This window comes from Ranitomeya imitator, chromosome 4, assembly GCF_032444005.1.
Source record: "Ranitomeya imitator isolate aRanImi1 chromosome 4, aRanImi1.pri, whole genome shotgun sequence".
NCBI lineage: Eukaryota > Metazoa > Chordata > Amphibia > Anura > Dendrobatidae > Ranitomeya > Ranitomeya imitator.
In genome coordinates this window covers 326,267,616-326,283,126 of record NC_091285.1, presented here as the reverse complement: position 1 = coordinate 326,283,126, position 15,511 = coordinate 326,267,616, and the positions used below count along the sequence as shown (strand labels likewise).

General features: G+C 40.9%; 1 protein-coding gene across 3 annotated transcripts in view; it reads left to right on the top strand.

Annotated features, from left to right (window-relative positions):
* The window catches only part of GRM8 (glutamate metabotropic receptor 8), a 2,054,171-nt gene that overhangs the window by 1,690,355 nt on the left and 348,305 nt on the right, over positions 1-15,511 (top strand). For all 3 annotated transcript variants that reach the window (XM_069764916.1, XM_069764915.1, XM_069764917.1), the window contains one exon: positions 711-847. In XM_069764916.1, coding sequence (XP_069621017.1) covers positions 711-847 — 137 coding nt within the window. The remainder of the gene's footprint in view (positions 1-710; positions 848-15,511) is intronic.

Below are 15,511 nucleotides of genomic sequence, written 5' to 3'. Positions count from 1 at the left end.
GCATACTAGTCATTATCCCTTCCAGCTTTTTTTCTAAGGTTTTTTAGCTTACTGTACATGTAGAAGGGTCTACATGTCTTTGCAATGTTTCCTCTTTAGCAGAAACTATATCGGTCCCACTATTTATCTGTAATTTAAAGTAAGATGTGAAATTATATCAGGTTTTAAATACAAACTGAAGAATTTACAAAAAATCTAAAGCGATACTTCATAAAACACCATATGTAATCAAAAGGTGTTGTTTCTTCTTGTGTTTTTTTATGAAAACATGTTAACACTTCCTATTAAAATCAAATGAATATCTTCTATTCAACTCTTCATCAAGCATTCTAGAAAAAAAAGGCCATCATTTTTTCCTGCCAATATTTACAATATAAAAGCAAAAAAACTATTTTGTAATATATGTTTTATTCAATTTTAATGGTAAGTCATCCAGTAAGTAACATTTCATAATCTATAGAGTATCGTGTAACTACAGGAATCCTGGGTTCAAATCCCACCAAGGACAACATCTGCAAGGAGTTTCTTAGTTTTCTTCATGTTTAGATGGGTTTTTCAGTTTCCTCCCATACTCCAAAGACATACTGACATACATGCGGAATATGATAGGGCTATATAAGCAATGCATAATAACTACTTGGACAGGTGTCCAAATGGGACTTTGATTTGTTGGCTGTTTTCCTTCATAATTATCATAATTTTTTTTTTAGGCAGTGCTGGTACACCAGTCACTTACAATGAAAATGGAGATGCTCCTGGACGTTATGATATTTATCAGTATCAAATAATAAATAAAACAGCTGAATACAAAGTAATTGGACACTGGACAAACCAGCTACATCTCAATGTAAGTCATACATTTGGATATATCCTTTGACTTTTTCTCAGACAGTATGTACTGTGGGGAAAACAAGTATTTGATTGGCGATTTTTCAAATTTTCCTACCTGGAGGAGAGAAGGTTTTTCCACCAACATAGAAGAGGATTCTTTACTGTTAGGGCAGTGAGAATCTGGAATTGCTTGCCTGAGGAGGTGGTGATGGCGAACTCAGTCGAGGGGTTCAAGAGAGGCCTGGATGTCTTCCTGGAGTAGAACAATATTGTATCATACAATTATTAGGTTCTGTAGAAGGACGTAGATCTGGGGATTTATTATGATGGAATATAGGCTGAACTGGATGGACAAATGTCTTTTTTCGGCCTTACTAACTATGTTACTATGTTACTATGTTACCTACAATGAACGGAGAGGTCTGTTTTTAAAGTAGGTATACTTCAACTGTGAGAGACAGAATTTAAAAATAAAAAAGCTGAAAATCACATTGAATGATTTTTTAAATAATTAAATTGCAATTTATTGCACGAAAGTGCAAATTAATTATGTTAAAATCATACAATGTGTTTTTTTTGCTTTTTTAGTTTTAGATTCTGTCTCACAGATGAAGTGTATCTACGATAAAAATTACATAAGCAGATATCGATAACAATGCACAGTACGTGATAACCATATCACCTGTGCCCATACATGGAATTACAACCTATTCCAGGTGCAAAAATACATAGAACCTATAAGAAATGCACTAAGGGATCCGAATAGTAAAAGCAATCATTTTATTGAAAATATATTATAAAATACCATAGTAATAACAATGGGATTCAATAATGGAGACAACTACTAGGTGGAACCACAGGTCAAAGGCAAATTAACATAACAATTATACTAGCACCCTACTAAAGTGAATACTGATGTGCCTAATCATGTTTATGCTGACTAAACAAAGTGCACAGGTTTGACTGGTAAGAAATATCCAGTGGTCAGCATGTAGGAATCAGGGAGGGAAATAAAGCCATGTAAAGTGGTGTATTTACCTTAGACCAGCGGTGCCACTGCCCCTACGGCCATTTCGGCTTGTGTGCCTTCTTCCGGGGGAGTGGCATCGTCAGGTCATATGGTATTTAAATACACAAGCTGCCCAATCAGAGGAGAATAAGGAGAAAAGCCTGGCCATGTAAAGGCACATGCGCTGCTGAAGTTTGGCGCCTCCCGCATCACCGAAGGCGTCATAAGCCTATGCAGGTGCAGGAAAAGGAAACACGCACCACCGATCATGTGGGCAGGTCCTTGTCCGCACGAAAGCAAATGAAGTAAAGACGCCGTCAGCGATGCCAGGCCACCTTTGAACAGTGCGCATGTGCGCAAATCAGGAATGAATAAAGGGACAGGGGATGATTATAAAACCTTATATAAATCACTACATAGAGTGTGTATAAAAAATTATTGGAGTATAATATGTAATCCACATTATATATGCAGAGTATATATTTAATAATGAAAGTGCAATAAGTGACTAGATAAATATTCTATCTCATATGAATAAACCTATAATTCACATTATTCAAGTTATATACTACATTATAATAGGGTGCAAAGATCAATCACATGATACTTATAACGAACATAATAGTTAAAAGTGCACATATCATACATATAATTAATTATACAAAAGTGCAAAGTGCATATACTGAAAAATAAATATATACGAATGTTTTTTTTCCAAAAAAACTAAAAGACCTATGCAGTGTAAATCATACAATAAAATACAACAATCTATATATATATAAACAGTGAAGTATAAAGTTAGAGAATATATTATATAATACAATCATTTCTTGATACCCAGGCGGAAGGCGCCGGACTTCAGCAGCGCATGCGCCGTTACATGGCCCGGCTTTTCTCCTTATTCTCCTCTGATTGGGCAGCCTGTGTATTTAAATACCATAGGACCTGACGATGCCACTCCCCCGGAAGAAGGCACACAAGCCAAAACGGCCGTAGGGGCAGTGGCACCGCTGGTCTAAGGTAAATACACCAGTTTACATGGCTTTATTTCCCTCCCTGATTCCTACATGCTGACCACTGGATAATTCTTACCAGTCAAACTTGTGCACTTTGTTTGGTCACTATAAACATGATTAGGCACATCAGTATTCACTTTGGTAGGGTGCTAGTATAATTGTTATGTTAATTTACCTTTGACCTGTGGTTCCACCTAGTAGTTGTCTCCATTGTTGAATCCCGTTGTTATTACTATGGTATTTTATAATATATTTTCAATAAAATGATTGCTTTTACTATTTAGATCCTTTAGTGCATTTCTTATAGGTTCTAAATAAAAATGACATACATCTCCATTCTTTGTAGGTGGCAAAATCAGCAAAATGGAAAAATGAGTAGTGTATCAAGTACTTATTTTCCCCATTGTATATAAATTATTGGGTGAACAATGAAACAGAAAAAGGAATAATGTTTAGAATCACAATGTGTTTTTTTAGCTTATTATTTCTATTATTATTTTTTATATTATTATTATTATTTCTAGAGTTTAACAAGTAAATTATATGGAATGAGCAGCAAAAGCACAAATGAGTTTAAAGCACCACCAATATGACCAATTATTGTTTTATTATGGCACATATGCTACCTACAGTGTGTATGGAAAGTATTCAGATCCCTTTACAATTTTTCACTCTATGTTTCATTGCAGCCATTTGGTAAATTCAAAAAAGTTCATTTTTTTCACATTAATGTATATTCTACCCCACATCTTGACTGAAAAAAAAATGTTGACATTTTTGAAAAATGTATTAAAAAAGTATTCAGACCCTTTCCTCAGTTACTCATATTTAAGTCACATGCTGTTCATTTCCTTGTCCTTGTGATCCTACTTGAGATGGTTCTACTCCTTCACTGAAGTCCAGCTGTGTTTAATTAAACTGATAGGACTTGATTTGGAAAGCCACACACCTGTCTATATAAGACCTCACAGCTCACAGTGCATGTCAGACCAAATGAGAATCATGAGGTCAAAGGAACTGGCCAAGAAGCTCAGAGACAGAATTGAGGCAAGACACAGATCTGGCCAAGACTGCAAAAGAATTTCTGCAGTACTCAAGGTTCCTAAGAGCCCAGTGGCCTCCATAATCCTTAAATGGAAGAAGTTTGGGACCACCAGGAGTCTTCCTAGACCTGGCCATCAAGCCAAACTGAATGATCATGGGAGAAGAGCCTTGGTGAGAGAGGTAAAGAAGAACACCAAGATCACTGTGGTTAAGCTCCAGAGATGCAGTAGGGAGATGGGAGAAAGTTCTACAAAGTCAACTATCACTGCAGCCTTCCACCAGTCAGGGCTTTATGGCAGAGTGGCCCAACAGAAGCCTCTCCACAATGCAAGACATATGAAAGCCTGCATAGAGTTTGCTAAGAAACACATGAAGGACTCCCAGACTATGAGAAATAAGATTATCTGGTCTGATGAGACAAAGATAGACCTTTTTGGTGATTATTCTAAGTGGTGTGTGTGGAGAAAACCAGGCACTGCTCATCACCTATCCAATACAATCCCAACAGTGAAATATGGTGGTGGCAGTATCATGCTATGGGGGGGTGTTTTTCGGCAGAATGGACACAACGACTGGTTGTCATTGAAGGAAACATGAGTACAGAGATATCCTGGATAGTGTTGAGCGATACTTTCCGATATTTGAAAGTATCGGTATCGGATGGTATCGGCCGATACCGGCAAAATATCGGATCTCGCCGATACCGAGTTCCGATACCAATACAAGTCAATGGGACACAAATATCGGAATGTATCCTCGATGGTTCCCAGGGTCTGAAGGAGAGGAAACTCTCCTTCAGGCCCTGGGATCCATATTAATGTAAAAAATAAAGAATAAAAATAAAAAATATGGCTATACTCACCCCTCCGAAGAACCCTGGCTGTCACCGCTGCAAGCGTCCGCCTCCGTTCCTGAGAATTGCAGAGAGTGAAGGACCTTCGATGACGTCGCGGTCAGGTGACCGATCACGTGACCGCTCACCTGACCGTGACGTCACCAAAGGTCCTTCACTCACTAGAGTCTCAGGAACGGAGGCAGACGCTCGCAGCGGTGACAGCCAGGGTTCTTCGAAGGGGTGAGTATATACATATTTTTTATTTTTATTCTTTATTTTTTACATTAATATGCATCCCAGGGCCTGAAGGAGAGTTTCCTCTCCTCCAGACCCTTGGAACCACACGCACCGCACACTCCGAAACCGATTTCCGATATCACAAAAATATCGGAACTCGGTATCGGAATTCCGATACAGCAAGTATCGGCCGATACCTGATACTTGCAGTATCGGAATGCTCAACACTAATCCTGGATGAAAACCTCTTCCAGAGTGCTCTGAACCTCATACTTGGCCAATTATTTACCTTCCAACAAGACAATAACCTTAAGCACACAGCTAAAATAACAAAGGAGCGTCTTCAGAACAACTCTGTGACTATTCTTGACTGGCCCAGCCTAAGCCCTGACCTAAACTCAATTGAGCATCTCTGGAGAGACCTGAAAATGGTTGTCCACCAACGTTCACCATCGAACCTGACGGAATTGGAGAGGATCTGCATGGAAGAATGGCAGGGGGTCACCATATCCAGGCGTGAAAAACTTGTTGCACCAATCCCATGAAGACTCATGGCTGTACTAGCTTCAAAGGGTGATTCTACTCATACTGAGCTAAGGGTCTGAATGCTTATGACCATGTGACATTTCAGTTATTTTTTTTAATAAATTTGCAAAAATTTCTGCATTTCTGTTTTTTTCAGTCAAGATGGGATGCAGAGTGTACAGTAATAGGAAAAAAATAAACTTTTTTTGAATTTACCAAATGGCTGCAATGAAACAAAGAGTGAAAACATTTAAAGGGGTATGACTCCTTTTCGCACAGTCTGTATCTCTTTTTTATTTTTTTTTCATAAAACACACATTTCTGCTCAGAGAATTTCTGTGCTTTGTTATATGTAAGAATTTGATTACGTGTATGGAAGGATTTGGTTAGATACTGGCATTACCTGTGTTTTACATGACTTTTAAATTTGCTAGAAGTGCTAATCATAAGACTAAATCTTCAGAAGTTTTTAATAACAGAATTAGTATTTTTCATTCCAATATTTTGCACATTTGTTGGTACATTATATAGTATAATGAGTGGTATAATTCAAAATTAAAACTTTTAGTGACGAAAAAAAAAAGATACCCCCTTTTTAGTGGAAAAATTGTTATGTCTCTAAGTAAGGCCGGCTTCTCACTCAGCGTATGAAAATACGGTCCGTATATTACGGCCGTAATACGCTGAAATGTCCCGAAAATAGTGGTCCGTAGCTCCTCCGTAGGCAGGGTGTGTCAGCGTTTTTTGCGCATGGCATCCTCCGTATGTAATCCGTATGGCATCCGTACTGCGTGGTTTTCTCGCAGGCTTGCAAAACCAACATACCGCTATAGAAATGATCCATGTGTCCCAAAAAGAAAAAAATATATATATATACTGTCTATATATATATATATATATATATATATATATATATATATATATATATGTCATTAGACACATATATGTATATATATTAATATTTATTCCAGCGCTATACAGCTTGAAAGCCGGTAATTCAATTACCGGCTTTTTCTTTCTCCTTCTTAAAACCCGACATGATTTGAGACATGGTTTACATACAGTAAACCATGTCTTCTCTCCATTTTTTTTGCAGATTCCACACTACTAATGTCAGTAGTGTGTATCTGCAAAATTTGGCCGTTCTAGCTCTTAAAATAAAGGGTTAAATGGCGGAAAAAATTGGCGTGGGCTCCCGCGCAATTTTCTCCGCCAGAGTAGTAAAGCCAGTGACTGAGGGCAGATATTAATAGCCTGGAGAGGGTCCATGGTTATTGGCCCCCCCCTGGCTAAAAATATCTGCCCCCAGCCACCCCAGAAAAGGCACATCTGGAAGATGCGCCTATTCTGGCACTTGGCCACTCTCTTCCCATTCCCGTGTAGCGGTGGGATATGGGGTAATGAAGGTTTAATGCGACCTTGCTATTGTAAGGTGACATTAAGCCTAATTAATAATGGAGAGGCGTCAATTATGACACCTATCCATTATTAATCCAATTGAATGAAAGGGTTAAATAAAACACAAACACATTATTTAAAATTATTTTAATGAAATAAAAACAATGGTTGTTGGAGTATTTTATTCTACGCCCAATCCAATCACTGAAGACCCTCGTTCTGTGAAAGAAAAAACATAATAAACCAACAATATACTTACCCTCCGCAGATCTGTAACGTCCAACGATGTAAATCCTTCTGAAGGGGTTAAAACATTTTGCAGCAAGGAGCTTTGCTAATGCAATGCTACTCCTCGCTGCGGAGAATGAGTCTAAATATAGATCAATGAGCTATATTTAGCTTCATTTGCGGTGAGGCGCCCTCTGCTGGATGTTCATAGATCGTGGGAAATTTCCTAGAAAGCTCCCAGGCTTTCTAGGCAATTCCCACGATCTATAAACAGCCAGCAGAGGGCGCCTCACCGCAAATGAAGCTAAATATAGCTCATTGATCTATATTTAGACTCATTCTCCGGGGTTTTGCAGCGAGGAGCAGCCTGCATTAGCAAAGCTCCTTGCTGCAAAATGTTTTAACCCCTTCAGAAGGATTTACATCGTTGGACGTTACAGATCTGCGGAGGGTAAGTATATTGTTGGTTTATTATGTTTTTTCTTTCACAGAACGAGGGTCTTCAGTGATTGGATTGGGCGTAGAATAAAATACTCCAACAACCATTGTTTTTATTTCATTAAAATAATTTTAAATAATGTGTTTGTGTTTTATTTAACCCTTTCATTCAATTGGATTAATAATGGATAGGTGTCATAATTGACGCCTCTCCATTATTAATTAGGCTTAATGTCACCTTACAATAGCAAGGTGGCATTAACCCTTCATTACCCCATATCCCACCGCTACACGGGAATGGGAAGAGAGTTGCCATGTGCCAGAATAGGCGCATCTTCCAGATGTGCCTTTTCTGGGGTGGCTGGGGGCAGATATTTTTAGCCAGGGGGGGGCAATAACCATGGACCCTCTCCAGGCTATTAATATCTGCCCTCAGTCACTGGCTTTACTACTCTGGCGGAGAAAATTGCGCGGTAGCCCACGCCAATTTTTTCCGCCATTTAACCCTAGAACGGCCAAATTTTGCAGATACACACTACTGACATTAGTAGTGTGGAATCTGCAAAAAAAATGGAGAGAAGACATGGTTTACTGTATGTAAACCATGTCTCAAATCATGTCGGGTTTTAGGAAGGAGAAAGAAAAAGCCGGTAATTGAATTACCGGCTTTCAAGCTGTATAGCGCTGGAATAAATATTAATATATATACATATATGTGTCTCACTGACATATATATATATATACCTATTCTATGTGTACACATTTATTCTACCTATTCTACTGTAAGCTGTCAGTGTGATTTTACTGTACACCGCACTGAATTACCGGCTTTTCTCTCTAACACTGCTGCGTATTTCTCGCAAGTCACACTGCTTGTCCGTGTGAAATCCGTATTTTTCACGCTTCCATAGACTTTCATTGGCGTATTTCTTGCGCAGTACGGTGACAAACGCAGCATGCTGCGATTTTGTACGGCCGTAGAAAGCCGTATAATACTGATCAGTAAAATACGGCAGATAGGAGCAGGGGCATAGAGAATAATTGTGCCGTATTTTTTGCGAGTTTTACGGACGTAGTTTCTGCGCTCTTACGTCCGTAAAACTCGCAAGTGTGAAGCCGGCCTAAGAAGGAGGAAAAAAATATCAAATAATTAGGAAGGAGCTAATATCAAGCAAAGAAAGAAAAAATACTTTTTAAGTGGAATAACTTTCATAACATTAAACTATTTGGACAACTTCTTCTCAATCTGAATATTTGCCTCCATTAAAGAAAATAACAGTTACACTGACCTATAGTGCCAGCATCGTTTCAGTGGTATTAGTACTCACGTTCCCTCGGCTCACATGTTGTTACTTCATGCGAGCACCAAGCCCAATTTTCACCGGCTTTACTTGTCTCACCTTCGGATGTATTGAACATCAAAAGGAAGTCAGGGCTACGGATACTCTCTGACATCCTCTTGATGTTTGATTTGTCTGAAGGCGGGTACAGTGAAATTGATACTGGTTTGGCATAAAAACGTGACGTGAGCTCTAGGAATGCAATTGCTGACACCACTTGAATGAGGTGAGTATAAATGTTTTTATTTTAATAGGAAATTGAGAAGGAGCTGTTCGAGTAGTGGACAATCCTTTTAAATGACACCAAAAGCCATTGCTTTATATTTTAGACAAAAAAATGAGACAAGTGAGATCTCCTAAAACAAATCCCCCTCCTATAGCATTTCGCAGATTGCAGTATAAATCTCTTGAGTTATCAGTATGCTCTTTGGCACTTTTGGTCTGAATACTAGTTTGGAGCACTTATTACAATTGTAGCATAATTAAGCATTATTAATTCACTATTTTACACTGTTGGAGAGGTAATATCTAAGGTTTGCTGTCATGCTTGAAAGATAAAGCCTGAAATGAATCATAAATGCACCTTTATGGCTGAAGGAGTCACCGAGCATTCAACCAATATTATTTTATACATTTCTGCAGTCATTAATATTTAACTGTAACCGCTGCTTCAATCACGTATCATCCAATTTATTCTAAAAATGTGTTTTTCTTATATTTATCTAGCAATATATAATTATTAATGCTGTTTGTACAAAAATTAATTATAAAGGTTATTTTATTTTGTATGTTTTTTAGGTTACAAATTCCCCTAACTAATTGTTTTTGGGAGCAAAAAATAGAGGGAAAGGAAACATTGGTTCAGAATATGAGTTTGCTGGTGCTTGTTGTGCTGATTTTGTCTTTGAAATAGTCCAAGGAAAATTAAGAACAATGACATCTTTGACACTTTGACATTTAACATTTGAATGTAGCAAAACGTAAACTGTGGTTCAATGACACTCTGAGATCTATATTTAGGTATCTTTCCCCGTAAAAATGCATATAGGCTAATATAAAAAGTGAGTCAAGCATCAAACATTATGACCAAGTAAAGACGATAAAGTATTTCGCAATTGGATTTGAAACTAATTGGTTCACCATCAAAACTCAAAACTGCAAGCCTACAATTGCCATGAAAAGATTTGGGTAAAACTATGAGGACTCCGATAACTGTGTGCTATTCCTTCAAGCGCCTTACAATAAACACAGCCTAAGTAATGCCAAAGTGACTTCACTATAGAAATAATTGGTTACCTGGTAGTAATTAGTGATGAGCGAATAGTTAAACATTTGTATTCGGGAAAATCAGCACAAATACTTTCTAATATCTGTGTATTTGTACTAAATAGTGGATCCAATGCAAGTCAGTGGAAAATCTGAATATATATCTGCTGCACCCAACAAACAGGTCACTGGGCATCAGAAAAAAGCTGAAATGGATGAGATAGATAGATAGATAGATAGATAGATAGATAGATAGATAGATAGATAGATAGATAGACTTATAGACATGAAAAGTCGGCAATTTCTCTTCCGCATATAGAAAAATTACAGCTTGACATGTTAGAATAAGATAGAATAGACATATTCACATAGAATAGATAGATGTGCTTCTCACAAAGTTAGAATATCATCAAAAAATTAATTTAAGTTCCTCAGTACATAAAGTGAAACGCATGTACTACGGAGGACACAGAATGAACTTCAATCCAATATTGCAGCCAGCATGCAGCCAGCGGGTAAGGAAAGGGTGAATCAAACACCCAAAAACCCCGCCTCCATGGCTGAAGATTGTTCCCTCCAAATTCAGTTGACAGTGTCCCTTTAAGGGGATGTGTCAAGGTGGCAGCGACCCAGTCCGTGGCCCTGGGCGCCCATGCAAAAGGGATGGTCTTTAAAGGGGTTTGAAATAAAGTTTGTGTTTGTGACGCCACCTAAGGTATTCGGTCAGTGTTGACTGACACTGCTTAAAGGGGTCCTCTGGGGTGATGTTATGGCAGCTAAGATGGTATAACTTCCCACAGGTGAAGTTGGACCCGCAGGGCTCCTGGTGTGTAGCTGGAGATGGTGAGTGGTGCAATAAAAAATGGAGGACACAGGTTTGCTGTCTTTTTACCTGGTTTACTGAAGACTTCAGGCAGCCACAGTCCAGGGCACCAGAACAAAGGTACAGGCTGGGTCCGGCTGGCTGGGAAGCGAGTTCAGAGCCCCCTTTACCATAGTTACATAGTTATTAAAGTTGAAGGAAGACTATAAGTCCATCTAGTTCAACCCATAGCCTAACCTAACATGCCCTAACATGTTGATCCAGAGGAAGGCAAAAAAAAACCATGTGGCAAAGAGTAAGCTCCACCTTGGGGAAAAAAATTCCTTCCCGACTCCACATACGGCAATCAGACTAATTCTCTGGATCAATGCCCTATCAAGGAATCTAGTGAATATACCCTGTAACATTATACTTTTCCAGAAATGTATCCAGTCCCCTCTTAACCCCTTCCCGACCTTTGACGCAGCGTATGCGTCATGAAAACCCGTGCCACTCCGACCTGTGACGCAGCATATGCGTCATGGCCGGATTGGGCTCCTGCAGGCCGGGTGAAAGGGTTAACTCCAATTTCACCCGGCCTGCAGGGACAGAGGGAGTGGTAGTTTAGCTCGGGGGGGTGGCTTCACCCCCCCCATGGCTACGATCGCTCTGATTGGCTGTTGAAAGTGAAACTGCCAATCAGAGCGATTTGTAATATTTCACCCAAAAAACTGGTGAAATATTACAATCCAGCCATGGCCGATGCTGCAATATCATCGGCCATGGCTGGAAACACTTTTGTGCCCCCACCCCACCCCACCGATCGCCCCCCCAGCCCCCTGATCTGTGGTCCGCTCCCCTCCGTCCTGTGCTCCGCTACCCCGTCCTCCTGTCCGCTCCCCCCGTGCTCCAATCCCACCCCTCGTGCTCCAATCCACCCCCCTGCACACCGATCCACCCCACCGCACACCGATCCACCCGCCCGCACACCGATCCACCCGCCCGCACACCGATCCTCCCGCCCGCACACCGATCCACTCCCCCATGCTCCGATCCACCCCCCCCGTGCTCCGACGCCCCCCCCGTGCCCTGATCTCCCCCCCCTTTATTCTTACCAAGCCTCCCGGGGTCCGTCCGTCTTCTTTCCTGGGCGCCGCCATGTTCCAAAATGGCGGGCACATGCGCAGTGCGCCCGCCGAATCTTCCGGCCGGCAGATTCGTTCCAATGTGAATTTTGATCACTGTGATAAAACCTATCACAGTGATCAAAATAAAAAAAAACAGTAAATGACCCCCCCCCCTTTGTCCCCCATAGGTAGGGACAATATTAAAATAAAGAATTTTTTTTTTCCACTAAGGTTGGAGTTAGAACTAGGGTTAGGGGTAGGGTTAGGGTTAGGGGTAGGGTTAGGGTTAGGGTTTCGGTATGTGCACACGTATTCTGGTCCTCTGCGGATTTTTCCGCAGCGGATTTGATAAATCCGCAGTGCTAAACCGCTGTGGATTTATCGCGGATTTACCGCGGTTTTTCTGCGCATTTCACTGCGGTATTACAACTGCGATTTTTTATTGGAGCAGTTGTAAAACCGCTGTGGAATCCGCAGAAAGAAGTGACATGCTGCGGAATGTAAACCGCTGCGTTTCCGTGCAGTTTTTCTGCAGCATGTGTACAGCGATTTTTGTTTCCCATAGGTTTACATTGAAATGTAAACTCATGGGAAACTGCTGCGGATCCGCAGCGTTTTCCGCAGCGTGTGCACATACCTTTAGAATTAGGCTATGTGCACACGGTGCAGATTTGGCTGCGGATCCGCAGCGGATTGGCCGCTGCGGATCCGCAGCAGTGTTCCATCAGGTTTACAGTACCATGTAAACATATGGAAAACCAAATCCGCTGTGCCCATGGTGCGGAAAATACCGCGCGGAAACGCTACGTTGTATTTTCCGCAGCATGTCAATTCTTTGTGCGGATTCCGCAGCGTTTTACACCTGATCCTCAATAGGAATCCGCAGGTGAAATCCGCACAAAAAACACTGGAAATCCGCGGTAAATCTGCAGGTAAAACGTAGTGCCTTTTACCCGCGGATTTTTCATAAATGGTGCGGAAAAATCTCACACGAATCCGCAACATGGGCACAAAGCCTTAGGGTTAGGGTTGGGTTGGAATTAGGGTTGTGGTTAGGGTTAGGGGTGTGTTGGGGTTAGAGTTGTGGTTAGGGTTACGGCTACAGTTGGGATAAAGGTTAAGGGTGTGTTGGCGTTAGAATTGAGGGGTTTCCACTGTTTAGGCACATCAGGGGGTCTCCAAACGCAACATGGCACCACCATTGATTCCAGCCAATCTTTTATTCAAAAAGTCAAATGGTGCTCCCTCCCTTCCGAGCCCCGACGTGTGCCCAAACAGTGGTTTACCCCCACATATGGGGTACCAGCATACTCAGGTCAAACTGCGCAACAATTACTGGGGTCCAATTTCTCCTGTTACCCTTGAGAAAATAAAAAATTGCTTGCTAAAACATCATTTTTGAGGAAAGAAAAATGATTTTTTATTTTCACGGCTCTGCGTTGTAAACGTCTGTGAAGCACTTGGGGGTTCAAAGTGCTCACCACATATCTAGATAAGTTCCTTGGGGGGTCTAGTTTCCAAAATGGGGTCACTTGTGGGGGGTTTCTGCTGTTTAGGCACACCAGGGGCTCTGCAAACGCAACGTGACGCCCGCAGACCATTCCATCAAAGTCTGCATTTCAAAAGTCACTACTTCCCTTCTGAGCCCCGACGTGTGACCAAACAGTGGTTTACCCCCACACATAGGGTATCAGCGTACTCAGGAGAAACTGGACAACAACTTTTAGGGTCCAATTTCTCCTGTAACCCTTGGGAAAATAAAAAATTCTGGGGTAAAAAATTATTTTTGAGGAAAGAAAACGTATTTATTATTTTCACGGCTCTGCGTTATAAACTTCTGTGAAGCACTTGGGGTTGAAAGTTCTCACCTCACATCTAGATAAGTTCCTTTCGGGGTCTAGTTTCCAAAATGGGGTCACTTGTGAGGGGTTTCTACTGTTTAGCCACATCAGGGGCTCTGCAAACGCAACGTGACGCCCGTAGAGCATTCCATCAAAGTCTGCATTTCAAAAATTCACTACTTCACTTCCGAGCCTCGGCATGTGCCCAAACAGTAGTTTACCCCCACATATGGGGTATCACCATACTCAGGAGAAACTGGACAACAAATATTGGAGTCAAATTTCTCCTGTTACCCTTGGGAAAATTAAAAAATTCTGGGCTAAAAAATTATTTTTGAGGAAAGAAAACGTATTTATTATTTTCACTGCTCTGTGTTATAAACTTCTGTGAAGCACTTGGGGGTTCAAAGTGCTCACCTCACATCTAGATAAGTTCCTTTCGGGGTCTAGTTTCCAAAATGGGGTCACTTGTGAGGGGTTTCTACTGTTTAGCCACATCAGGGGCTCTGCAAACGCAACGTGACGCCCGTAGAGCATTCCATCAAAGTCTGCATTTCAAAAATTCACTACTTCACTTCCGAGCCTCGGCATGTGCCCAAACAGTAGTTTACCCCCACATATGGGGTATCACCATACTCAGGAGAAACTGGACAACAAATATTGGGGTCAAATTTCTCCTGTTACCCTTGGGAAAATAAAAAATTGCGGGCTAAAAAATCATTTTTGAGAAAAGAAATTTTTTTTTTTATTTTCATGGCTCTGCGTTATAAACTTCTGTGAAGCACTTGAGGGTTCAAAGTGCTCACCACACATCTAGATTAGTTTCTTTGGGGGTCTAGTTTCCAAAATTGGGTAATTTGTGGGGGATCTCCAATGTTTAGGCACACAGGGGCTCTCCAAACGCGACATGGTGTCCGCTAATGATTGGAGCTAATTTTCCATTTAAAAAGCCAAATGGCGTGCCTTCCCTTCCGAGCCCTGCCTTGCGCCCAAACAGTGGTTTACCCCCACATATGGGGTATCTGCGTACTCAAGACAAACTGGACAACAAAATTTATGGTCCAATTTCTCCAATTACCGTTGGCAAAATAGGAAATTCCAGGCTAAAAAATCATTTTTGAGGAAAGAAAAATTATTTTTTATTTTCATGGCTCTGCGTTATAAACTTCTGTGAAGCACCTGGGGGTTTAAAGTGCTCATTATGCATCTAGATAAGTTCCGTGGGGGTCTAGTTTCCAAAATGGGGTCACTTGTGGGGGAACTCCAATGCATAGGCACACAGGGGCTCTCCAAACGCGACATGGTGTCCGCTAACAATTGGAGCTAATTTTCCATTCAAAAAGTCAAAAGGCGCGCCTTCCCTTCCGAGCCCTGTTGTGTGCCCAAACAGTGGTTTACCCCCACATATGAGGTATCGGCGTACTCGGGAGAAATTGCCCAACAAATTTTAGGATCCATTTTATCCTATTGCCCATGTGAAAATGAAAAAATTGAGGCAAAAACAAATTTTTTGTGAAAAAAAAGTACTTTTTCATTTTTACGGATCAATTTGTGAAGCACCTAAGGGTTTAAAG